Source organism: Chiloscyllium plagiosum, unplaced genomic scaffold (genome assembly GCF_037043375.1).
Source record: "Chiloscyllium plagiosum isolate Xiang-an unplaced genomic scaffold, Cpla_swu_hap1 HiC_scaffold_12, whole genome shotgun sequence".
Classification (NCBI taxonomy): Eukaryota; Metazoa; Chordata; class Chondrichthyes; order Orectolobiformes; family Hemiscylliidae; genus Chiloscyllium; species Chiloscyllium plagiosum.
In genome coordinates, this window is record NW_028270150.1 from 18,454,640 (window position 1) to 18,482,313 (window position 27,674).

At 42.7% G+C, this 27,674-nt stretch overlaps 1 protein-coding gene across 1 annotated transcript in view; it reads right to left on the reverse strand.

Annotated features, from left to right (window-relative positions):
• adamts5 (ADAM metallopeptidase with thrombospondin type 1 motif, 5 (aggrecanase-2)) overlaps positions 1 to 25,958 on the reverse strand; it is a 38,464-nt gene extending 12,506 nt beyond the window's left edge. The window contains exons 1-6 of the mRNA XM_043701394.2: positions 24,720 to 25,958; positions 12,301 to 12,433; positions 11,044 to 11,211; positions 6,693 to 6,976; positions 4,736 to 4,919; positions 996 to 1,171 (exon numbers count right to left, since the gene is read on the reverse strand). Of these exons, the coding sequence (XP_043557329.2) occupies positions 996 to 1,171; positions 4,736 to 4,919; positions 6,693 to 6,976; positions 11,044 to 11,211; positions 12,301 to 12,433; positions 24,720 to 25,664 (1,890 nt within the window). The 5' untranslated portion in view covers positions 25,665 to 25,958. The remainder of the gene's footprint in view (positions 1 to 995; positions 1,172 to 4,735; positions 4,920 to 6,692; positions 6,977 to 11,043; positions 11,212 to 12,300; positions 12,434 to 24,719) is intronic.
• Between the last annotated feature and the right edge of the window lie 1,716 nt (positions 25,959 to 27,674).

A 27,674-nucleotide genomic window follows, 5' to 3' on the forward strand; every position in this document is an offset into this window, starting at 1 on the left:
TGTGTTTATAAAGATACGAAATAGCAGTGCCAAGGAATAGAACCCTCTTGTTAAATGACCTCTTTATAAAACAGATATGCAATTCTGCTGCACAGTGTAAAATGAGAAAACTTCCTGTCATTTTGCATGTTAATTCCCAGCCAAATGATTGCACATCAATTTCCATTTCCAAAAGAGAAAGTTGAGAGCAGATTTGGTAAACAGGTCTAAAATCAGGATGTGCAGTGGACAGAGAGATTTGGAGGATGGGTCGAGAATTGGAGAACACTGATTTAAAGTGATTGACAATAGAAACAATGGCAGCATAAAGAAAACTTGTGTCACATTGTGAATGGTCAGGAATGCAGAGGCTCAGGGAAGGTTCATTCAGAGCATTAAGAAGGAATTGGACAAGCATTTGAAGAGAGTGCTGTGGGAAAGGACAGAAAAATGGCACTAGCTGAGTTTCTTCTGCATAGAGCTGGCATGGACCCACCACGTAGACTGGCTTATAACCATCCCATGATTCTTCTCTGCATTCACCAGTGCCTTGTATGGAGGTTTAGTGCGAGATTTCCGCTGGTGGGCTGAGATTATGCCAAACACTTTTGAAGAACACAGGAAATATAAGGAACAAAAGGTTATATGAGCCTGTTCCACATTCAATAAGCTCATGGTTTATCTGATTGTGTTCATCACTTTCCTGTCTGATCAGGAGAGAGGGGGAAATCACCAGTGGCTGAAGGAGCCAGTGCTGAGGCCACTTATGGTCTTAGATGTTTAGTGGATATGGTCTAAGCTGGTCTTACTGGGGCCAGGTGAAGCACTTCAGCTTCATGTATGTATTTTTAAAATTACCTTCATGGGGCTTGTATTTCGACAGCTTTTTTTTAAGCTGCCTTTGGTTATTGCTTTCATGTAAATCGAATTCTCGGACACAGGCGTACACTCAGGCTGCATTTAACTTGACAACAGAACGGAAAAAGTTTGTCATGATCCCAACTTCACATATTTACCTTCTGAGAAAACACAACATAATATCCTGTTCCCTTTGCTCGACAGGTCAATTTACACACATCTGCAGGGATCACGCCAGCGTACTTTGGAACCCATTCCACAAACGTCTTGACTCCTTTGGCATCAGTCTGGTACCCATTCCGTGCTTCACATTGCTCATGACGAAAAGATTTGCCTGTTTGAATCAAAGGATTTTAAAAAAATTATGTGTTGGATTTATTAGTTTTATTCATTATGACAGAGCAGTTCACCTTTAAATAAAAATGCTATACAAGCTAACCAAATGTTTTTCACAAACTGCAGCAGCAACTACAGTGGTGTGAGGTAAAATAGGGAGAAATGACTAGAGTCTTGGAGTCATAGAGCAGGGAAACAGACACTTCTGTCCAACCAATCCATGCCGACCACCATCCCAAACTAAACCAGTCCCACCTGCCTGCGCTTGGCCCATATCCCTCTAAACGTTTCTTATTTAAGTACTTATACAAATGTATTTTAAATGTTGTAACTGTGTACAGGCATTCACCACTTCCTCTGCAGGTTCATTCCACACATGAACCACTCTCTGTGGAAATAAACTGCCCCTCATGTCTTTTGTAAATCTTTCTTCTCTCATCTTAAAAATATGCCCCCAGCCTTGAAATCCCTTGTCCTAGAGATAAGACACCTGCCATTCCCCATATCTATATCCCTCATGATTTTATCAATCCTTCAGTTCACCCTCAACCTCCTACACTCTGATGAAAAACGTCCAGTGGAGTAAGGCTAACAATAGTCTACTTGGAAACAATGAAGAAGGTTTTTCTAGTGCTCTTCCTATTTTGCCAAACTGCCTCAGGCAATAATTGCTTCTCTCTCTTGGCTTGGTATTAAGCTTGACCTAGTCTCACCTTCTCTGTTTCAATTATAGTCTCCTCCTTGTAACCGTATCCACTCCACTGATATTGGAATCACTACCTAATCTTCTTCACTGAACCTGAATCCAATTTTCAGATACTGGACTCATTTTCACCTTCATTTTTAATACTGCTGATGTCTGCTACCTTTATGCAGCCCCTCAAGATTGTTCTCCTTCTAACCTGATTGCCTTCTCTTTGATAATGGTTTCAGGGTGGAACAGTGGCTCAGTGGTTAGCACTGCTGCCTCACAGTGCCAGAGACCTGGTTCCATCCTCAGGTGTCTGTCTATGTGGTGTTTGCACATTCTCCCCACATCTGCGTGGGTGTCCTCTGGATGCACTAGTTTCTTCCCACAGTCCAAAGATGTGCAGAATAGATGGATTGGCCATTATAAATTGCCCATAGGGTGCAGGCAAGGTGGGTTAGCTGTGTGAAATGCTGGCTTACAGAGTTGGGGTGGGATGCTGTTCGGAGGGTTGGTGTGGACTCGATGGGCTGAATGGCTTGCTTCCACACTGTAAGGATTCAATGATTCTATACCTAACATTTAAACCATTTGAACTTTCTAACGTTATACTCCCCTCCTCTCCAATAACTGAGCTTCTTCTACTATCTGTGTGCTCTCCTGAGTATTAACTTTCCCTCCTGCCCTTATTTTTCCATTGCATAATAAATTTTCCAATAACTGCCAGTATTTGAACTTGCTTTTAAATGTACTGAGCTCCCTTGCTATCCTGATGCACTTCATTCCACACATAATTCGCTCGTTGGAGTGCCATGAATAAATTGGCTTCATGATGTCTCACACACTCACTGTGTGGTATTCTTCCAACTCACTGCTTTGTAGACGCAGTAAGAATTTTAATATTTTCCACTGTTTTGGAAATGCAATTTTCTTTTGACTAAACAACCAGAATTTAAAGTACGGTCATGTAAACAGTAGGCTGGAAAAAAAAATCACTTTTCTGGCATTTTACAATCAGACACTACATGGTAAGATGCCAAGACCAATAGGCTCTGACGGCAGACTCAAAACACGAGCCACCAATAAAGCTTGAAAAAGTGCAAACAAGTTTCAGGGCTCTGAAATGAGCAAATCCATCATTCACTTCTCCTTATGCTGTGAAGATCTTCAAAGTACATTGTAATTTAACTTATTTGCAAATGTAAATTTATTCAGAAGGTCAGTTCTGATAACTATTTAGCTCATATTTAAAGACAGCATTTTGAAAACTTTGATGTACTTTTGTTTTTCTTCCATACAGTCCAATGGTCAGATTCCTTTTGGTGAGATCAGCTTGCCAAGTCTGAAATCCATCATTTAATACTTGCCAGGCCCAGGCTTATCCCAACCACTTTATGCACTGCTCACCTCTAACTATTTCCAATTACAGATGTTATAAGATTGAAAACTTCATTATATTCTGTTCCCATTCAATATGGTGTTACTTCTCAAGATTTTTAATCCAGTTGGCTATTCCATGGTATCTAGATTTCTGCCATAAAACCATGGGAATGTAGAGGGTGGATTGGTTGCTCCTACCACCATTTTGGAATGTCTAATGAATACAGTTAGAAATCCTTTACCTACATTTTTAGTATTATCACAAGACTATTAATCCAGAAACTCTGCTAATGTTCTGGGGACCCACGTTAAAATCCCATCATGGCAAATGGTGGAATTTGAAAGAGTCTCATGATGAATACGAAACCATTGTTGATTGTCAGGAAAAGCCCATCTGGCTCACTAATGTCCTTTAGGGAAGGAAATCTGCCATCTTCACCAGGTCTGGCCTACTCCAGACCCACTACAATGTGGTTGACTCTCAACTGCCTTCTGGGTAATTATGTGATGCCCACTTCCCATGAATGAACATAAAGAAAGAATTGGTGAGATAATTCAACTATCTTGCAAGTGGCCTGCCAGTAAAACTTAAAAAGACAAGTCAGATGAAATGGTTTACATGTATTTTCTTTCCCCTTCCTTGCGGACAATGGCCAGGACTGGCTCAGAGTACCTCCAGGACTAAGTTCCTCCAACTGCTGGGAAATCTCCCAGAAACCAAAGGGGTTTGCACAGTACTTCCAGAAAATGAGGTGGCACAGTGAGCACTTCACAGGAAATTCCTGCCAATCAATATGGCTCCTTGGATTGCTGAGGGTTTCCAAGGAAATGTAAAAAAGCAATTTCCTAGGCCTTTTCCTTCTGAAGAAAAGTGGCACCAGAGTTGGAATATTAACTCAGTTCCTCTCTCCACAGATGCTATCAGACCTGCTGAGTTTCTTCAATATTCTCAATGTTTGATTGTAATTTTTTATGCTTCAATAGGAATATTTGTTATTAAGATTCTTGTCAGCTGGTCGAAAGGCTACTGGCATCACCAATGATGGGCATGCAGACCAAAAAGTCCCAAATTCAATGCTTGCGTTTTGGTAATTTGAATCATCTTTTTAACAACAAGGCAGCCTAATAGTCCTCAATGCCCCTTGGCTGGAAAGTGTGGGGTGTGGTATGTGTGTAGGGGTGGGGAGGGGAGAGAGGTTGCAAACAAGCCCAGGTTCCTGTGTTTGATCACACCACTTTGTTAGAAAGGGCACTGCATACGAATGGTGTCAGGTTCAATCTTTGATCATCAAATCACCCACAGGTAGTAAGATATAAAGCATTGAGAAAGGCTACTTGGGTGAGATGCAGAAATCTGACTTCAGCTTTTTAACCCTGTTGGGCGAGGCCCTCGGGAAATGCAAGGGAAGGAGAGCAAACCAAGCCAAAGCGTTATCCATGATTGGCATATTTTCATGTCCAAGAAGAAGAAGAGGAATTATAGGATAGACATACCAGTTTGTGGGCAGGGTGTCACGTTGCAGGATCGATGGATGGCACGTTTCCCCACGCAGTATTTGCCGTTATTTCTGGGGGCAGGGTTGTTGCAATGTCGACGGGAGAACTGCACACCCCCGCCACACGTCCGGGAACACTCTCCCCAGGAACCCCATGACCCCCAGTTTCCATGAGCCGAAGCCTGTAATTCAATCAGCAACAAATGTAAATCATAGAAAGTCGTTTGCACTTGGAGGAGTTAACAATATGTCAGCAAGAATTCAAGAATTTTCAACTTTGCTGGCACAAGATGTGTGGATGGTTTTACCAACAGCCAGTGTGACCACTTAATGAGAGACACTGCAATATGGAGTTCACTTCTCTCAGGACACATGGTTTTTACCTTGTTCTCCGCATTGTCGAACTCAAGTTCAATTCTAATGCTCCTGGCCCAAAGCCAGTGGTTCCCAGTTCCCAGTACCTTGGCCCATGGAATTTTTCATGCATATTTAGACATTGGCTGTCTATTTCTAAGGGAAGAGCATTTCAGTTGAGCCCAATTTGTTTTTAATAAGGTTAAACATGCTTAGAAAACCTAGCTTGACGCTTCCCTTCCTTTTTCACCTAATTAATTCATCCACTGAACCATAGGGGGTGCTAGACCTAAAAAAATCCAACATTTTAAAAATGCAATCACTTGGAACTCAATGAATCGACCCAATTCTGCTTGGAGGTCCTGAAATTATATCATAGGATAGTAACACGTTCATCTTTGCGAACCTCTGCTACCTACTATGGAACAAGAGATTTGAGTCCAACCAGTCGCACTTACAAGTCAACCATGGTGCAAATTCATGGCCTCAAGATACTGAACCTGATCTGATAGCCACAGGGCCAGGCATCATCTGGACTGTGAACTGAGAATTTGCCAATGTTTCTCTATTAAACTATTCAGATGACATTTTGTTTTATCCTCAGGAACAGGAGAAAACCCACTGCTGTTTGGCAGCCGGCATCAAAAGGGATCTGTGGGAAAATAGCTTTTGCGTTACGACATTGGAATGGAACAGCACGTTGTTCTGTAACTTACTAGTTTTATTTCCATTGGAATGGGGCACCAGAATCTTTGTTCGCTGCATTTTCAGTTCCAGACTGGCACTGGAATGGTACCAGCTGCTTGGATAATCGGTGCCTCAAATATGTGCCTTCAACCCCTCAAACGTCAGAATATCATGTATATATATATTTTAATAGAAGTTAAACTAAATTCAGCACAATGGCAACTTTGAGGCTAATGTGGGAATCTCTCCATACCAATCATTCCGTGTTGCTTCTCATTTCCTCTTCTCAAGGTGGAAACTTGTCTTTATAAACACCCAAAACCACATAAATGCATTTTTGATATTTGAGCCCAGACAGCCAGAGTTAGCAGTCTATTCAACTATGGAACACCTCGTGGTTACATCTGATTATATCTTCACTACAAACATACACACACACAGGCACAGACAGACTTACACACATAGACAGACAGACAAAGAGATAGACACACGCGTGTGCATGCACACACACACACACACATATATGGACACAAACACACACACAGACTCACACCCACAAATGTTCACACACACACAGACACACGTGACATGAGACACACGCCAACACATCGACATACAGACACATGCAGACATATGAACATATGGCACACAGAGACACACACAGACATATGGACACAAATACACACCCATGACACACAACACACGAGGACACAAACACACACTCAGAGACTTGCACAAACAAATGGACACACATGACATGAGACACATGCTAACACATCAACATACAGACACATGCAGACATATGAACTACAGCACACAGAGGCACAGACACACGATACACATGCGCGCGCGCGCGCACACACACACACACACATTGTCTAATCAATGGTGTAACCTCTGGACTTCCCACTCACCGAGTAATGCCTCCGTTTGGTTTTGTCCACACACTTGCCATGGAGACAGATCCTCCCCTTTCCACATGGTGTTCCCTCTACGGCAGGAAGCTTCTTGGTCATGCACACCATTTGCCCCTGTCGAATAACAGCGCACCACAGGCGGGAACAGACATCCATTCCTGGACACACTGTGTACTCTTGCCCAAAAGCCAGCTTGCACTGACGAACAGCATCATAGTTCTGGCCTGGAAGCTCCTCAGGTACATGCAGGGGCTTCTGTGGAAGATCAAGGAGGCAATCCCCTAGAAAGGAGAACACTCAGCACATTGTAAAATAAAATACCTATTCATACATCTAGAAAAACCTGAAAAATTCAACAAAACCTGGCTTCCCTGATGGCTTACTAAGTGTGACAGTGAATCGATATACATGTAAAGTTCTTGCACTGCTATCCAGCCAGGAGAATTAGTACAATTAGTCTCAAAACAACTGAACTAAATAGAAAGAGGAAATATCAACTTGGATTCCTTCTTCTCTTGTTCACCAATACAATAATCTTTTGCAAGTAATTGCATTTTAAAATCCTTTTCATGGGATGTTGGTGTGTCACTGGTAAAGTCTTCAATTGTCCATTCCTGATTTCCCTTGAAATGATGGCTTGGCCATGTCATAGGCTGGTTCAGTGTTAACTACATTACTGTGTTGCCAGTTGCCCACAACCCTAGGTCTTGTATTGTATGGATTGTTCCCAACACAGACAACCTATTTTCAAATATTCAAACTCTTTGTGAGTAAATATACAATGAAACAAAAAAAAACTGCAGATGTTGGAGATCGAAAACAAAAACAGAAATTGCTAGATAAACTCAGCAGGTCTAAGCAGCATCTGTGGACAGAAAGGAGTGTTTTGAGTCTAGTAACTCTTCTTCAGAACTGGAGGCTCTCTGGTCTCGGCATGTTAACTCTGTTTCTCATCGGATGCTGCCAAATCTGCTGAGTTTCTTCATCAATCTTTGTTTTAGCATTTATCTCTCTCACTCTCTCTCTCTCTCAACTTATCATCAGCTATCTCTTTGTTTGCCTATCCCTTTTTTCTCTCTCTCTTGGCTCTGTTTTAATGTACTCTATTCACTACGCTTTCTTCCACCACAATCTGTCATCAACATAAATACCACACTTTCCCTTTCTGATGAATGTCACTGGTTTTGAAATGTTAAGTCAGTTTTCCTCTACAGATGCTGCCAGACCTGATGGGCTCCGATTATTAGTCCAGCGACATGGCTAATATACCACCAGGGACACATTCACTTGCACATAAATAGGCACTTAGAGGAACTGATGCCTGTGAAACTGTGCCCCTTAAAGAGACCCGGCACTATCAGGACAGAGTGGCAATAATTAGAATAAAGGAAGCAAAATCTCACTGACTTTTCAATGGTTAAAAAGATGTGTCATTGAACAGATAAAATAAATACCATTCAGTCGATAACTTTGCTGTGCCCAACTAACCTTCAAATAAGTGAAAAGAACCAGATTTATTCAATTCAAGAATTACCATCATTGACACGCGTTAGATTCCTTTGAAGTGATGGAAAGTAATATCCTCCTATTGTGTCAACATCAGCCACTTCCAGGACAGAGCCATAGCATCATTCTAATCTGCATCTGGCATCTGTTTTCACCCCAGGATTATTGTCTGTCTTTATTGTCCTTGTGGTATCACAGTGTTTCCATTGCCCAATTGAGCTATCAAACTGCTAACTTCGCACCAACTTGTGCTGAATTACAAGTTGTAATTATATCCACCGGAGACTTGATTTAGAATGCCCACATCTATTCCCCAGGTTCTAATGTAACGTACTATCTGACCCCTTTGGTTCACATGAGATAAACTAAGAAAAGATCTCTCTTGTCTGCAGATGGTGAAAGTCCCAAAATGGCTATCTGAAGAAGGCAGGTAATTCTCTCCAACAGTTTTCCCTCAAGAAGAACCACAAAAGAACTTTGGTTAACTGGTTAGTCCAGAATTTTCCAAAGTGAGATCGGGATCCCAATGGGATCATGAGTTGAAACTTTGGGGTGCCGAGCTCTGAGCTATCAATGGAAATCATGGGGCTCTGACCAAGTTAGAGTGGTTGTGTTTCCAACTCCTTTCAGAGCTCCCCTTACTCTACTCTCACCATGAGGACTTATCCATGAGGGCTGCAACAATTTTCAACCCTTACAGTGTGGTCACAGTGAGAGAAAAGGTTTGGGAAGCACTGGGCTAGTCACTTCACTTACATTTGTAGGACCCTGCTGTGTGCAATTAGCTGCTATATTTGAATATAGATTTGTAGAGAGTCATAGAGATGTACAGCATGGAAACAGACCCCTTCGGTCCAATCCGTCCATGCGACCAGATATCCCAACCCAATCTAGTCCCACCTGCCAGCACCCGGCCCATATCCCTCCAAACCCTTCCTATTCATATACCGATCCAAATGCCTCTTAAATGTTGCAATTGTACCAGCCTCCACCACATCCTCTGGCAGATCATTCCATACACGTACCACCCTCTGCGTGAAAAAGTTGCCCCCTTAGGTTTCTTTTATATCTTTCTCCTCTCACCCTAAACCTATGCCCTCTAGTTCTGGACTCCCCGACCCCAGGGAAAAAAACTTTATCTATTTATCCTATCCATGCCCCTCATAATTTTGTAAACCTCACTAAGGTCACCCCTCAGCCTCCGACGCTCCACGGAAAACAGCTCCAGCCTGTTCAGCCTCTCCCTGTAGCTCAGATCCTCCAACCCTGGCAACATCCTTGTAAATCTTTTCTGAACCCTTTCAAGTTTCACAACATCTTTCCGATAGGAAGGAGACCAGAATTGCACGCAATATTTCAATAAGGCCTAACCAATGTCCTGTACAGCCGCAACATGACCTCCCAACGTCTGTACTCAATACTCTGACCAATAAAGGAAAGCATACCAAATACCTTCTTCACTATCCTAATTTCCTGCGACTCCATCTTCAAGGAGCTATGAACCTGCACTCCAAGGTCTCTTTGTTCAGCAACACTCCCTAGGACCTTACCATTAAGTGTATAAGTCCTACTAAGATTTGCTTTCCCAAAATGCAGCATCTCGCATTTATCTGAATTAATCTGCCACTTCTCAGCCCATTGGCCCATCTGGTCCAGATCCTGTTGTAATCTGAGGTAACCCCCTTCGCTGTCCACTACACCTCCAATTTTGGTGTCATCTGCAAACTTACTAAATGTACCTCTTATGCTCGCATCCAAATCATTTATGTAAATGACAAAAAGTAGAGGGTCCAGCACCGATCCTTGTGGCACTCCACTGGTCACAGGCCTCCAGTCTGAAAAACAACCCTCTACCACTACCCTCCATCTTCTACCATGAGATCTAACCTTGCTAATCAGTCTCCCATGGGGAACCTTGTCGAACGCCTTACTGAAGTCCATATAGATCACATCTACTGCTCTGCCCTCATCAATCTTCTTTGTTACTTCTTCAAAAAAATATGTGATATCATCCACTATATTTAAGTAACAGCTCACCGGTTGTGAATCATTTTAAGACATTCTGAAGATGAAATAAGGCTCCATATGAACGTTCATGTTTTCTTGCTTTTTTACACTCAATGAAACAAATGATGATTGAAGTATTTCCTTGTAATTCTGTTTACACCACATTCTGCGCTCATTTTACTTTATGCTTTATTTGGATTCTTCTTTCAGGTTTCCTCCATCCTTCCCTCAAATTTTCGGCTTGAAAATAGGGCAGACCCATAATGCTGTGATCTCCACTGGAGGATAGCGGAGATCCCAAATCACCCAAACCAGCATAGGGACTGTTGGCACCCTTCTGATCTACACTGACCTTCAAGCTAAGTCCAAGTTGCATCAACAACATACCCTTTTAAAAGCATGTCATAGCCTGGAGCTATGGATAGTTATGGTAGTTGTTCCAACCCGTATCCATCACATAGTTGACCAGGAATCTCTCCCACTCTTTCCAGCTGCTTTTAGACTGTGTTGAAAAATTTACAAGTAGCTAGTTAACCAGTTTGGCCACATTACTAAAGTTTCTTTGTTTCTACAGTAGGATTGAACCTGCAGTCTTATATCTCGGAGTACCAGAGTAGACTATTAAATGAGCTACATCTGACAGTGCCATGATTGACTGACTAAGTCATGTGGGACTGGTTATCTTACGTACAAACAATTCAACTGAAGAGAGATTGCATTCTATTGGCATAGCCTAAGCGAGGTTTGACACGTGACTATTTATAAAACACAGGAGCTACTAAAACACAAGAGGAACATAGGTAACATTGTTATTAGCCCATCTGAGGATACCTACCATGACCGTCATCAAAGAACTCTGTTACAGTAGCAGAAGTGCACTTTGACCATGGTTTGGAGGAGTCAATGCTGGTCAGAATTGAAGACATTAGCCGCTTATCTTCTGTCAAGCCATACGACTCTTCGCAAAACTTGGAATCATCATGGGACAGTCCTAGGAGATGTCCTTTGATCAACAAGAAGTAGTTACATTATTACATAAGCATTGTCTTACTTGGTGCCTCAATTTAAACATTATTCCATCATTTTGATTGTAATGCACCTCTTGGTGAACAATCTTATTCAAAAATCCAAACTAAGCATCTCTTAGCACTGCTTCTATCCCCTTTTAGTGCTGAATTGTTGCCTGGTATCCTGGACCTTGGACTTTTTGCTTGGATATTTTGGCATCTAAGTCAGTATGACATATCATGTTCCCAGAGACTTTACCCAATCCTATTCTCGGGAACCAGATTCAATTACACAGAGGTGGTTGCATGGTGGCACTTCTTTTGATTAGACTATGAGAGGGCGCAGAAGAGATTCATCATGGTGTTATTATGGAGGAGAGGCTCTGTATATGGCGAACAATGTGAGTAACTCATTACAGTGAAGAATCATAGAAATCATAGTCACAGGGTATTAAAAAGGCCTTTCAGTGAATTAAGTCCATACCACGAAAAATACTAACCTACACTCGTCCCATGTTCCAGCACTCGGCCCATAGCCTTGAATGTTATGACACTTCAAGTGCTTATCAAGCGACATTTTAACAGTTGCGAGTTTACCCGCCTCAACTCCCCTCAAGACAGTGCACTCCCCTACCACCCAAGTTTAAGAAACACCTAATGTGTTGATAACAAGTTTTGGTGATGTAAAGTTGAAATATCTATTTCCATTGTTGGACGTCTTAAGCATTGACCTGAAACCATCAATGCAAAAATGAGAGGCATTGTAAGATGGTTTTCTATGCTGAGGATGGTGTATTGCCTACTTGATATAGTGGTATATAAATATCCAGGTAACTTGTAAAGTGGAAGTAAACAAACAGTGCGAATAGAAAATCTTTAACATGTTTGATAAAAGAGCAAAGGAATGCGAATAAGGGGATTATTCTTGCAGCGAGCTGATACATTCACAATTTGGGTCTCATTCTTGTAGGAGATTTGACCCTAAATTCAGCTCTGTTCGACCCTACGCCTACACAATGAGGCCAATCCCTCTGTCTATTTATCTCTTGAATTTAGAACTTGATTCTTAAAGAAAATTTCCATACCAATTTCGTGAGCAACTGTAAATGCAGCATGGAGGCCATCATCTTCAATGATTGCACAGCTGCGCTCAGGAGAACAAATGGTTCCGACATCTGCCATTCCCAAAGTATCACACGAATGATGTCCGCACAAATTCTGCAGGTAAAAACATAGAAATGTATTAGATTTAAACTCTTAAAACAAGAAGGACTGTTAGATATTCAAATAATAACCACATGCTCGATTGACAATCAACAGCCAACTAATGGATTAAGACTTGAGGTAAAATTTCCAACAATTAAATATCAGAACATTAAAGCAAAGCATCATTAATGTAACATTTTCCAGGCAATAAGTGCATCACTGAAGTTGTAATTATATTTTGGGACTGTGTCTTTAAATTCAGGGTAAATGCAAGAGGTCATGTGACCTGAACTGACGTCTGCCTGACAGTACATTTGAGTGGTTTGATTGTTAACGATTAAGGGAAGGCTGAGATTGTTTTCCTGGGCGAACAAAGTACAAGGCTTTTACCCTTGGAGACAATGGCAGCAATCTATCAGTGAGTAGGCTGTGAATCTTCCAAAATGCCAGAAACTCAGAAGGGTGTCATTGGTTTTGGGTTGTACACAGTTATGTTGTAAACTTCTAAAATGAAAGGGAGTTGGGATCAGGAAAGCTGATTACAATTTCTCTGCAAAATTAACAATGTTTCATGAAGCCACAGGAAAGACGGCAGTGAAGCCATTTTTACAATCGGGTTACAGGCTTCTCTACAAATCAATGAACATCACAGACAGGTTCTATGTGGTCAGCAGAGAGAAAAAGCTTTGCAAGAGGAAGATGCCCTCTAGCCAAAGATCCTCATGGATTCATTTTGGTGTGGCCAGGGTAGGAAGAATCATCAGAACAGGATTTACGCTGGGGGTGGATTTAAAGCACACATCAAAACTGAGAAAAATGCCAGAAGATGATCAATCAAAATAACTAACTGGGGAGTTGAGAATATGGAAACTTATTAAAAGGTGGGAACAATGATGTAATTCCATGAAGAGTGGAATATGGGATATGTATTATAGTTAGCTCTCTACAGTTAGCTACAAAAAGATAATAGCGTTTAGTCAATACGTTTTCAGTAATTTTGTTACTGTAAAGGTTTCAAAGCATGAAATCTTGCCATGTCATTTTGTTCAGCTGGAAGTATGTAATACTTTTCAGGTTATCAGCCACTGTGGAGAACATAACCAGAAAGTGATTAACACTCATTTTGAACATCTAGATTTGGACATGGCTTTATTTACATAATGAATGCAGGTGACAAAGGAACAGTGCTCCAAAAGCTTGTGGTTTCAAATAAACCTGTTGGACTATAACCTGGTGTCGTGTGACTTCTGACCTTGTCCACCCCAGTCCAACCCTGGCACCACCACATCAAGGATATTCCAAAGCAATTTTCAATCACTAAGGTATTTTTGAACTTTCGTCACCTTATAATGCAGAAAACGTGGCAGTTATTGTGTTTGCAGAACACTCCCACGAACTGTAACATGAAAGTGACCAGTTCATCTATTTTTACTTATGTTAATTGAGAGTTAAACATTGTTCAGCAATTGTGTGTAACTCCCTTGTTCTTATACATAATGGCACCATGGGGTGGTTTTACTTTTAATAAAGGGTGTAGACAGAACCTCAGCTTAGTTTTTGATTTAGAAAAAGGCACTTCCATCTGTGCCTCAGTAATGCAATGAAGGGTGGTTTTTATTGTTTGTGCTCAGGTCTCTAAATTGAGGCTTGATCTGAAAGTAGTTGAGCTACAGCCGTAAAAGCAAAAGAATATTGGGGTTTTAGAGGAACCCTTACCTTAGGATTGGACTTTTGTTTTTGTGGGGTTCTTACATATCGGTTCCCTTACCTGACAGTTTATACGGATTTGATGTTGTTGGTACAAGTGGACATTACTGAGTGATTTTTGAGTCGCTTTAAATGCATTGTGGAGGCCAGCAACTTCTTTTGTCCTTCACATGCTTTCAGCTGATACCTTTGTTTGGATTAAAAGCTAAGGGCAGCACCCCACATGCCCACCCCCCACCTCACTTCACCCCCATATGGTTTCCTTCTGAGACACTGTATGAACTTATTAAGTTACAAAGCTTCAATGATTTATATGGTTTCAGCAAATCTCATATTCCATTGTTCAAGGATAGTCTGGAACAACAGTCACACAAAGCTCTTTAACCTGACTCATTTTTCAGTCTGCTATTCTTGTACTCCTGGGGCTGTGGTCTAGATAGATAAATCCAGGTAATTGTAGCTACTTGTACATTTCAGATTCCATGTAAGAAAATCGCAACATTAAGTAGTTGCCTTCCTTTATGACTATATTGCAAAGATGGTTTGCATTTTTAGGTTGTGCATTGGCATGTTTCAAACATCATATAGTTGCTATTTTTAATACCTCTCCAGACAAGTATTTTCAAGGTCTGGCAAACACAATTGTTCCCAATGAATTTTTTTTTGAAATTGATAAGTTTGAGTTAACATTTATCTACAATCACCCCATCACCCTTTTGTTAATTTAATTTGGACCATGTAGTGTCACCTGACTGTTATGCAATGATCGTGCATGTGATTAGAATAAGATAAAGCATCAGTCTTAGCTGTAGTGCACATACAATCTGAACTGAGCAGCCTGGTATGAAAAGAATCATTTGATAAAATCTTTAAGAGCGGCCGATGCGCACAGAACTGTATCCAGCACAGCACTGTGTCTTTGTTGTGAAGTGTATGAGTATATAGAATAAATCAAAGAATGAAAGATTACAGAGCTAACCAGATATGGTCAGGAAGATTGTTTATCATAATCCCCTCCTATTTCCTGGAAATACAGAACTCTTTATCTACATTTCACATTTTACTTCTGAGGATCCACAGTGAGATTCAAAGCTGCTCCACATTCTTAAATAAAGCACAAAGCATCAGTTCAAAAACAAAACTAAAGCTGTGAGTTGGTATTCCTGATAAAGAGCGATGTTTGACAAAACTTGGTGGGTCATGGTTATTGAGCAATGAATCAGACCATCAGCTGACAGCTTCTTTTCTAAGGTGCATTCCCAGCATTTGACACATCACAAATTTTTTTTACAACTTCTCTGAACGTTAGTGTATAAAAATTCTGTGATTACATTAATGAAGATGTTAATCTATTTGGAATAAACACTTCCATTCTGAGAAAGAGTTACTGGATCAGAAACATTAACTCTGATTTCTCTCCACACATGCTGCTAGACCTACTGTACTGTTCCAGCAATTTCTGTTTTTCTTTCTGATTTCCAGCATTGCAATTCTTTCAGCTTATTTTTATGAAGCAAATATTTCACTGCCATGCATATTGTTTTGTAACAAGCTCTAAACTATGTCAATATGTATCCACTAATTTGTTTAAGTTATTATATAAAGGTAAATAGACAGGATCATAGTGTATGTCACTGCCACTACAAAACAGAGAAGCAGTAGCTAAGTGAATAGATCAACACTAGAATCCCTACAATGTGGAACCAGGCCATTCAGCCCATTCAGTCCACACCGACACTCCAAATAGCATCCCATACAGGCCCATCCCACTACCCTTGCATTTCCTACAGCTAACCCACCTGGCCTGTACTTTCCTGGACATAATTTAACATAGTTAATCCACCTAACCTTCACAAATTTGGACCTTGGGAGGAAACTGGAGCAACCGGAAGAAACCCTCCCAGGCACGGGAGAATGTGCAAACTCCATACAGACAGTTGCCTGAGGATGGAATCAAACCCAGGTCCCTGTGAGGCAGCAGTGCTCACCACTGAGCCACCATGTCAAGACATTGGTTGCTCGTAAATAATCTGTTTCACCCTTAGAGAGAATGCTTTCAGCCCTAACTTATTGAGATGGGGTTCTTCTCTGCTCTGTGGATGGTGATGAATGTTTTCTGCTCGCCAAAAGGAGCAGTACCCGCAATCTATGCAAACTGGCTATTAGTGGCGCTCTAAAAAAAGAGGAGGAGGGAGTTAAACAGCACTGCAGAGGCATAAAAATAATAATTATATAAAAAGCAAACAAGTTAAAGGAAGGAGGCAATGAGCTGTGTTTTCACACAGGCCCCTGGCATTAGTTCACAGCTTCCAGAGTCAGGTGCTTTTGCTGGTTAGTGTTTGCATTGCTGCCTCCATTTAAAGGCTGAGGGTATCACAGCGGAGAAAGATTTTGTCTCTCTCGCGCGCACACACACACACACACACACACACACACACACACACACACACACACACACACACACACACACACACACACAAACAGACAGGCTCCCTGTTTATTATTTACCCAGTAGTATGACCCAAAAAAAAACATGTACAATATTAGTCACAGTTTTGTTCCGGTGTGGGATTTAGTAGTTACCTTGTCAACAGTGAGCTTTCCCTAAATAAGTTCTTCTATTCATAGTACGATTATTGATAAACACAACTCTCTAACCACTCTCCATCACCAGTTCCCTCCATCAGTGACCTCACTGTACACTGAATGGTTTGACCTGCTCTTCTCACTTCTGATTCAACCCCTTCTATCTCCGCCTCCTTTCTCCAAAAGAGAGTTACTATGAAACCTAAGAATTTACAATTCATTTTCTTAAAGGTTCCAAAAATAAAATATCATATGATGGGAAGGTAGCTGTGTAATTAACGGTTATTTTTCCTTGTAATATAAAATATGACATGGATAGGCTTCTTCAATGAATGGCATATTATCTTCTGATGAAAGGCCATGCAAGATATTTTGTTGTACTTGTAAACAGAGGAATATGCCACAAGGTAATTACACCTGATAAATGAAAAATAAATTATGTAAAAGTAATAGAATTGTGGGTTACTGAATTGTCAGCAGTTTGGACCATGGCACAAGCCAGGAATCTAGTGGTCTTTCAACCATGTTCAACCTACGATCAATTTGGCTAGAAACAGCTTTAACAATTAAAAAAAAAAATTGCATTTGTATTGCACTTGAAAACCATCGCATGCCTCATAGTGCTTTGCGGCCAATGAAGTACCTTTGTGTAAAAGTGAAGCAATCAATGCAATGTAGGAAACACGGCAGGCAATTTTGCACACAGCAATCTCTGACAAATAACAAAGTGATGAGGACCAACAATGTTGATTGAGGGATAACTATCAAACAGGACACGAGGGGTAATTCCCTGCTCTTCCTTGAGAAAGTACCAAGGGAGCACTTACCCAAGCTGAAAGATGGGACCTGGTCTATCAGAAAGAAGACACTTCTTCAGTAGTATACTAGACAGCCAGCCTTTATTTTTGCGTTCAATCTCTGGAGTAGGACTTGAACCTGGAACCTTCAGATGCAGGCTGAACTTGTGCTAATAGTAACTGGGATATTATATGCTAGCTTGATATTATATCCAAGCTTGCACAGCGTATTATTGTAGATGGCATCAAAACATACCCCATTCTGACTCCACTCAATATCCACCCCTGCCTTTCTAACAGGAGTGACAAAACAGTGATCAGGGACAGATTCTCTCGATAACCTTCCTCCACCAGAATACAGACACAAACCTTTACCCCTAACATTCTTGAGATCATCTATGTATTACTGATTAGAAATCAAGCCTGAGATCTTCCTGTTCTGTACAGGTGAACACTTTTATTCGTAAAGCATTACAGAGTATTTTCTCCACGCACTGTTCACCAAATCCATTCAAATTTCTAAGGTCCAAATTGGAGAAGTAACTGCTTCACTTACACACATGCACTTTCATCAGTTACTAAATTTGAATCATTTTGGGGAGTTGTCAATGTGACAGACTTTGGTTCAGTTTTTATATATTTCCTGTACTGAATTCTTCATGTCTCTCTTTGTAAACTACTGTGGTTTCAAAAGAAATATTCCTGAAGGAGTAGTTACTGACTGTGGAAACATGCCTCCTCACCTGTGCAATTGTAAGTATTTTTAATTAACCTGTGCATTGACACAGCTCCGGAGTAAGTGAGACTTGAATTCAGACCTTCTGATCCACTGCAATGAAAGAGCCTGTATTGCACAATTATAGATGTTGCCAAATTTGCTTTATATGATCAAATGAGATGCAATAATAATCAATGTTTGGAATTATAGTTATTGTGCATAGTTGGGACTTCAAGAAGCTGAATTTCAAGCATTGGAATTTTAAAAGCTCTGTGCGTGATCAATGCCAGTCCTTTTCTTAAAAAAGAAGGAATTCATTGTGCAAGACAATCAAAGATGGAAATTAAAAAGAAATGAGGTAAATGAATCAAAAAGCATCTCATTTCTTTTATATCCACAATCACACGCAAATGCAACTGAAATGCATCCATTACTATATCATAATGGGTGGCACAGTGGTTAGCACTGCTGCCTCACAGTGCCAGAGACCCAGGTTCAATTCCTGCCTCAGGCAACTGTCTGTGTGGAGTTTGCACATTCTCCCTCTGTCTGTGTGAGCTTCCTCCCACAGTCTGAAAATGTGCAGGTTAGGTGAATTGGCCATGCTAAATTGCCCATAGTGTTAGGTGAAGGGGTAAATGTAGGGGAATGGGACTGGGTGGGTTGCTCTTCAGAGGGTTGGTGTGGACTTGTTGGGCTGAAGGGCCTGTTTCCACGCTGCAAGTAATCTGATCTCGCCCTTTTTTTTCATTCTTTCTATCTGGAAGTGTTATCACACATAGTGAATTTTTTTTTCCCCATCACCAAATCACCAATGACTTTATTTTGTCTTTAACTACTAACCACCCATGTAGCCAATTAGAGGTTTACATGCAAAGCCCATGATGAGCAATGGAAACCATCAAAAGTGAGGTAGAGCAGGAAAGGGCTACATTAAAATGAAGTTAGAGAGAACATAAAGCATTTTTAGATAAAAATAGAACCTAATGCCTGCACAACTCCATCTCATAGATATCAGCTATACCCCATCTAGGACTCCCACATGACAGGTGGAAATAATAACCAAGATACCAAGAAGGAGCTGCCAAAAAGCCTCATGACATTTACTGTCTAGGTTCACAAATGAAGAACTGCAACTTGAGCAGATTGCTGGGGCAGGTCTGGTACCTATCACCTATACTTCAACATGTTTTGAGCTTCAGAGCAGGTAGGGAGACATTTACAGTGTTTTACTGTATGCCACTTTTACCAGTTTCTTCTCCTGAAAATGCTGTCAAATGGAACATCATCAATCAGTCAGATACATAAGGCAGTCAAGTGCATTGCAGGTGACACTAATGAGTCATGAGACATCTATTGGCCATAGTCTGACCTGTATAAGAGGATATTATACTCATTATAGCAATACATAAAGATGTCAGTATGGCTTAGTATTGTTAGTGGTATTTGCTGCTAAGTTCATTATATTCTGATGGTGGGATCTTCAGGATTGGAAGCTGACTTTAAACACTCCCTGCTAGTTTGTGTAATGGGTCACATTGGAATGAAATACTACATTTTTGGTTATTATATAACATCTTCATGATTAAAAGTCACTGCTTTGCCAAGGTTAAAACAAACCTTATATAATAGAAATGTTTCAGCTTTACTCAGTATGACAGTGACTGATGTTTTGAAAGCCTTAAGATAATGCCATTGCCAGGTATTTCTGCTCATCCCCCGACACACACTTGGCCTGTTATACAGACTCCTTCAAATATCTATTTTCTTTTCTTTTCAGTTTTGTCCCCTCATTTCCTGACTCTGGGTTGAATGTACTCTTCCATTGGAGCGATTAATCTTCTGGTAGCTCACCAGTCTTAACAATGAATGACAGCATGTTATTGAACTGTGGAGGCTGTAACAGGCAAACTCAATTAGTCTTTCACTGACCTCTGTATGGGCAGACATTTGAGTGGTGGGGTGGAGGTAGGAGATGTGGATTGGGATTATTAGGTTGAGATTGGGAAGAAGAACTCTAATTTCTTAAATACTGTGGATCAGAGGCACTCATGACATTTGCAGTGCTATTATTGCTACATGGCTGAAATCATAGAATCACTACAATGCAGAAGCAGGCCATTCGACCCATCGAGTCCACGCTGACATTACAAAGAGCATCCCATGCAGACCCACCCCCCTATCCTATCCATGCAACCCTACATTTCCCATGGCGAATCCACCTTACCAACACATTCCTGGACACTATGGGTAATTTAGCATGGCCAATCCAACAAAACTGTGCATCTTTGGATTGTGGGAGGAAACCTATGCAGACACAGGGAGAATGTGAAAACTCCATTTAGACAGTGACCTGAGGCCTGGAATCAAACCTGGGTTCCTGGCTCTGTGAGGCAGTAGTCCTCACCACTGAGCCACCCAATATCATGCAGTATAAGAGCTATGTCAATAATTTTTAAGTTCTGACAAAAAAAATTAGAACACTCAATGAATCAATACTTACTGTAGGAAGGAAAAGAGCAGAAAGGACTGCTGTAGCTTGAGGAAGCAAGGAAGTTCACACAAATTAGTTACACAGAAAAGCAAACAGGGACTGCTTTTTATTCATGCACAGGATGTGGCTGGCTTGAGGCAGGTGGGAGTCAACTGCATTGCTGCACTGGGTCTGCAGGCAAATGTAGGCCAGATGATTTCCTTCTCTTAAGGACATCAGTGAACCAAATGTGTTTAACCCCAACAATAGGCAATGGTCACCACTAGCTTCTTAATTCCAGATATTATTGAATTAAAATGCCACTGTCTACCATGGCAGAATTTGAACTTAGGTCTCCAGAACACTATTTGGGTCTCTAGATTAGTAGACCAGCAACATCACAACTAGGCTATTGCTTCCCCACATAATAGCTGCAAGTGAAGTTGTATCCAAGAAGTGTTAGCATGATTTCCTATCAGGTGACTAGGTGTGTTGTGTATCCTGTCTGTTTCAGCTGACCTGGAAAAACGTCCCAATTCACATTTTCAAGTCTTCATATACTTGGTCCTTTTAAGAGCTAGTCATTTCTTTCTCTCTGTGTTCTTCTCAACATTTGCTCAGATGAAGAGTAAGCATGTGAAAATGCTATGGCTATTCAAAATTGGAGCTTTTCTCCAGTTCAAGCAGTTAAAGATTACTTCAAACTACCACAGAGGCTAATGAGTCTAGCTAGGCTTGAATAAGCATCTATTCATTGGCTGACAAGCTTCAAAAAGGTCCCAATCTTGATTGCTGCTCTCTGGTAAGACAATCAATCTTATGCCGATGTGATATCATACATCAGCCCTGAGGTCAGGTCTTTCATTCATTCTCTGCTGAAGTTCACTTTGAAGGACAGTTTGGTCAGTGGTGGCCACAGGAACAAGATGGGAGGTAGGTCTCAAGTCCACCTCAGATAGAGCACAAATTTAAGCCACACTGTTGATGGTGTTCTGAACTATACTCTAGCATAATATCTAGGCAGGTGTGAGGACTGCAGATGCTGGAGGTTAGAGTTGAGAGTGTGGTTCTGGAAAAGCACAGCAGGTCAGGCAGTGTCTGAGGAGCAGGAGAATCGACGTTTCAGGAAAAAGCCCTTCATCAGGAATGATGCCTGATGAAGGGCTTTTGCCCGAAACATCGATTCTCCTGCTGCTCGGATGCTGCCTGACTTGCTGTGCTTTTCCAGCACCACACTCTAGCATAATATCTCGCCAACTGAGGTCACCAGCTTGTGGTAAATCTTATTCAGGTTCATATTTGGGTTCAATGCACAAAACCTGAAAAGGAAAACCTCGTAATGCCACTTTTTGATGACTGGTGCCCAACAACTTATAGTGAAAAGGGGTAATGATTTAGTGGAGTTATTACTAAATTATTAATCCAGTCGACTCAAGTAATGCTGTGGTGATCTGGGTTCAACTCCTGCCATTAAGGGCAGCACGGTGGCTCAGTGGTTAGCAGTGCTGCCTCACAGCACCAGGGTCCCAGGTTTAATTCCAGCCTCGGGAAACTGTCTGTGTGGAGTTTGCACATTCTCACTGTGTCTGCGTGGGTTTCCTCTGGGTGCTCCGGTTTTCTCCCACAGTCCAAATATGTGCAGGTCAGGTGAATTGGTCATGCCAAATTGCCCATAGTGTTAGGTGCATTAGGGAAATGGGTCTGGGTGGGTTACTCTTCGGAGGGTCGGTGTGGACTGGTTGGGCCGAAGAGCCTGTTTCCACACTGTAGGGAATCTAATCTAAAATGGTAGATGGTGAAATTTGAATCTGAAATTAAGAGTCTAATGATGACCACACAACTATTGTGGATTGTTGGAAGAGCCCATCTGGTTCACTAATGTCCTTTAGGGAAGGAAACTGTCATCCTTACCTGATCTGGTAAAAATGAGAATCCAGACCCACCGCAATGATGGTTGACTCTTAACTGCCCTCTGAGCAATTAGGGCTGGGCACCAAATGCTAGCTGAGCCAGCGATGCCCTCATCCCATGAACGAATAAAAAACAATACGCACCAGGCTCAGTGTGTTAGCTGTCAACCGTCACTCAACAGCCTGGAACATACAATTCCCTGGCCCCATTGCGATTGGAAAAAAGGCACCAACAGCATTCCCCCAAAACCAGGAACACTGGCGAGAATGAAAGAAACAAAAAAAACCCTGACTCTTCAGGTCAGACTTTTTCCAGATCTGTACAACTGTACGTGAACACCTGTTGGTTCAACTGATTCCGAAAACCAATTACCTCCTTGAGGATGGAAAGCTGCTGCATTTCGATGGCGTTACAAACGCAGTCACCAAAGCATAAGTAACAAGAATAAAGGAGGGACAAATACCAGAAATATAACGTAATCTTAAACATAACGCCCCGTGCATTGAAACTATTTAAGTAGGCATCTAAAAGCCAGTTAAAAATAAACGGTCGAGCTCGGGTTAACTGACGTTAACATTGTTTGTATAAAGGGGAATGGCAAGGCAAAGACAATTCCTGGATACGTAGCAATGAGCTGAAAAAGGGGGCAAAACCCGTGTCAAAATAATTGGGTTTGGACTAACTCCCCCCACCCCACGCCATTCTTGTCCAATCGCTATGCCTTGAGCTAGTGAAACTTTCTCTTCAAATCTAAAATTAGATTCCACAATTTTTCTGCAGTTGTCTGGCTACAGGAGCGAAGCTAAAGAGGGAAGTTTGTGTTCGTAACTGTTCCTCTCGGCATCGAACTTGCAATTGAACTTGAACTGATTTCCAGCATCCACAGTTCTTTCGGGTTTTATAAAACTTACATTTCCAGCTTCTGAAGTTCCCACGAATGAAAAAAAAAACCACACAGAGCTGACCGGAGGCTGATCCAAAGATTCTGGAATTAGCACAAGTCGCACTGCCTTTTTAGGTGTAAACACAAATGTTGGGCAAACCTATTTTAATTTTCACAGGACGACACATTCTAATTTTCGCAATATTATACATTCAACAGGCGTCACGTGTCCGTGAACAAATACTCAACCAAATTTGGCAGACAATTTTTTTTCTGGAGGCTGAGATTTAGAGAGCAAGCCACAGAGTTGTATGTTGATAAACATTTAACTGGATGGTTATTGGTGAAGGCTGACTTCATCTTCACTCCTCCTGGGAAGCGGATCCACTGCCGGAAGCCTGAACAGTTCCAAAATCGCGAACTAGATCTGACTACCCTCTCCAGTCAGGAGCACACTGTTAGCTGCCGCCAACCTTCTGAATCAACCACAACATGACAATTCAGCAAAGAACACAACAATAAAAACGCAGTTTATGCATTTTAGTCGAACTTTTCAAATTCATGGGGCAAGGAATTGTAAACATTGAGTTTCTCCCGGGAATCACTGCGTTTGACATGATGGTTTATAAAGCAAGACGCGCATAGGCAGGGGCGAACACTGCTATTTGAGTTAAAGTTCATTGCTCCTGGCCATAACAGCGACGCTCAAACATACCAGTATCTATCTGCCTATCCATTTAGCTAATCTTCATCAATCAATCTATCATCTATCTATCTATCTATCTATCTATCTATCTATCTATCTATCTATCTATCTATCTATCTATCTGTCTGTCTATCTATCCATCTCGCTATCCATCTGTCTATCTATCCATCCATCTAACCACCTCGCTTTCTATCTATCTATCTATCTATCTATCTATCTATCTATCTATCTATCTATCTATCTATCTATCTATCTATCTTTGTATCCATCCATCCATCTCGCTATGTATCCACCCATCTATCCATCTTGTTATGTATCCACCCATCTATCCATTTCGCTATCCATCTAATCCATCTATCTCATCGATCTATGTATTTACTTATCTATCTCATCTTTATATCTATCTACCCATTGACCTTGAAGTCTTCCTGTCCCTGAGTGTCTGTCTATCTGTGTGTGTGTGTCTGTCTCTGTCTGTCTGTCTATCTGTGTGTCTGTGTGTGTTGAACTGGCTTACCTCCCGGGTGAACAGGATAGCAGCATCATAGTGCTCTTCATGGTCCGTGTCCACCTGGTTCTGTTTGTGTTGCCACTTGCAGAAGTTCTGGAGGGTGCTCGCCGCGTTCTTGCTGATCGCCGGCCCTTGGTGGTTCTCGGTCAGGACGATGATCCTGACCACGGCCAGGCGGACCGGGTTCTCGATGCTGGCGTGCCCGAACAGCTTGGAGGCGATGGAGGCCAGGGTGAGCAGGTAGTGGCGGACCCTGTCGCCGTACTTCTGAGACATGGACTGGTCAGCCACCAGCAGCAGCTCGACATGCCGGAGCCGGGACACCGAGCGCCTGGAGCGGCCGGAGCTCCGGGGCTGGGGGCTCCGGGCAGGGGGCTGACCGGAGGGGGTGCGGATCTCACAGCGGCCGAGCTCTGCGGACGGAGTCTCGAAGCTGAAACGGTCCCGGGTGAAGAAGTGTGGCGTCGGCGCCCGGTCCGCGGCGCCACCGAAAGGCAGCAGCCCGGCGCTCCCGGAGCCGGTGAGGAGCGGGCTGACGGTGTAACGGGAGTGGCCGACCGCGAAGAAGCCTCGCAGAGCTCCGCAGAGATTGAAGACGGCGAGCGACTCCGGCTCGGAGTTGACCGTGCCCCGGTACAAGCAGCGGGGGCTAGGCGCCTGGGCTAGCGGGGACAGTGCTGGGCTTCCCGGGGAGGGCGAACCGAGCGCCTCGTCCCTCTCCAAATCCAGCAGGAACCTCTCGCCGTCCGCGTACACCAAGTAGCCGACCTTGCCATCCCCGGCGTAAATGCGATCGACCTTCTGCACCGGCCCCTTCCTCCTCCGCCAGCCCCGCTGCAGGGGAGAGAGCTGGAGTTGACCCGCCGCAGGTAGGTCAGGCTCCTGAACTGCAAAACAGTGCAGCATCGTCTGCAACAAGCTGCAGACAACCAGGAAAACAAACAGCACCATGTTTACAGTGACAGGAGAGAGAAAAAAATAACAAAAAAATCCAAACAAACCCACCAGGTTCCAAAATAACTATTGTACAAAATAAAACCCAGCGTGCAAAACACACACAGAGAAAAAATATAATGAAATGCAGCTCTGCCCAAAACTTCCAAACTCTGTATTGTCAGACGCGTCAAAATGTTTATTTTTCAGGGGGACAAAGTTCTTTTTGTAAAGCACCCCCCCACTTTCCCTGTAGAGAAGATCTAAGATGTCAGGCGGTGTAACAATGAATTTATAGCGAATTCTCAAGCCGGCTCTGCTGTAACAGATCCGTCACTGCTGCGTCTTAAACTCAGTGAGACCGCCCCTTCTCTCTCTGCTCACCCTCACCACCCCCCCCCCCCTCCCCCCGCTCCATCATCCCACGGCAGTATCCTGGTGTAAGTCACTAAATCATAGCGTCAGTGGGTGCATGGCGTCAAAATATTGGGAAATGAGTTCTAGGTCCACTGCTTTCTCCAGAGTGGGTTTACAATTGACAGCTCAGCCTGCCCCGTCATGAGTTGACCGTAAACCTCCAGGTTCTCTGGGATCCTTTCCAAGGCTGAATCCACCGGGGATTGGGGCGGAAGGGACGAGGAGCCCCCCCCCCCCCCCCGTGGGGAGTAAGTGCTCTGGTCACTGTTTTCTCATCAATCCTCCGAGTGGCTGCCCGCTGGCACTGTGCCGCTGAAAGTACAGTGTCACTCGATTCCGGGAGGCTGCAGTGAACTTCGTCAGCGCCACGGCCGCTCTTTAAGGCTGACAGTTCAAGAGTTCAATTCCCACACCGGCTGAGGGTACCATGAAGGATTCTCCTTCACAGTCTCTCGCCTCAGGGTGTGGTGACTTTCAGGTTAAACCGCTAACGCGAGAGCAGCAGATAGGGGCTATGGTCACTGTATTTAATCCTGATGTATCCGAAAGACTGGCTGGAAAGCCCTCAATTTTGTTTTCCTTTCCCCTTTCCTGTGCTTGCGTTAGTAGGCATGAAGTGGAAGCTGAACTGGGCTTGGACAAAGACAGAAGTCACACACACCAGGTTATAGTCGAGAGTGTGGTGCTGGAAAAGCACAGCAGGTCAGGCAGCATCCGAGGAGCAGGAGAATTGACGTTTGAAGCATAAACTCTTCATCAGGAAGATGCTGGAAGCGTCGACTCTCCTCCTCCTGGGATGCTGCCTAACCTGCTGTGCTTTTCTAGCAACACTCTCGCCTCTGATCTCCAGCATCTGCAGTCCTCACTGTCACCAGGTTATAGTCCAACAGGTTTATTTAAAATCACAAGCTTTTGTAGCGCAACCTGACTAAGGGGCAGCGCTCTGAAAGCTTGTGATTTCAAATGAGCTAGTTGGGGCGCTAGTTGGCACTGGCCTAACTGTCTCCAGATCACTGAGTTAAAGGTAACACCTCATTGTAGGTTCCTCAGCGCCTCTCGCTCCGTGATCCCGTTTGATGTACATTGAAGGGTTGCAGGGAATCCCATGTAACTCGATAATCTCCCCACCATCATCCCGCAGCAGTATCCTGGTCTAAGTCACTAAATCATAGCGTCACTGCGGGCACGGCGGCAAAATGTTGGGAATTGAGTTCAGGGTCAATCTAAAAAATGACCACCCTTGGTTACCAAGGGTTGTCAGCGCTGGTACAGCCGAGGAGTGCAGCGGAGAACCGGGCAATCATTACCAATAGTGGTCCAAACTGCTCCCCCACCCCCAACCCCACTTTACACACAATCACACACTCTGCTCACTCCTCGGACAGTCACCTGAGATCACACCTTTTCTTCACATTCTGTAAGGAATGGAGAATGAATCGTTCCAACTTTTCCAACAAATTAGTTTTTAAAATGTAAGCAGTATTGTGTTTTTTTTTAACGGACAACACACGCGCATCTTTTCCCGTGTGATATTCAGGACTTCGTGTGTTGATGTGAGACAAGTGCGGGAGCTATGTGTACAGAGCGGGCAAAGGAAGGTGGTAATCTCTG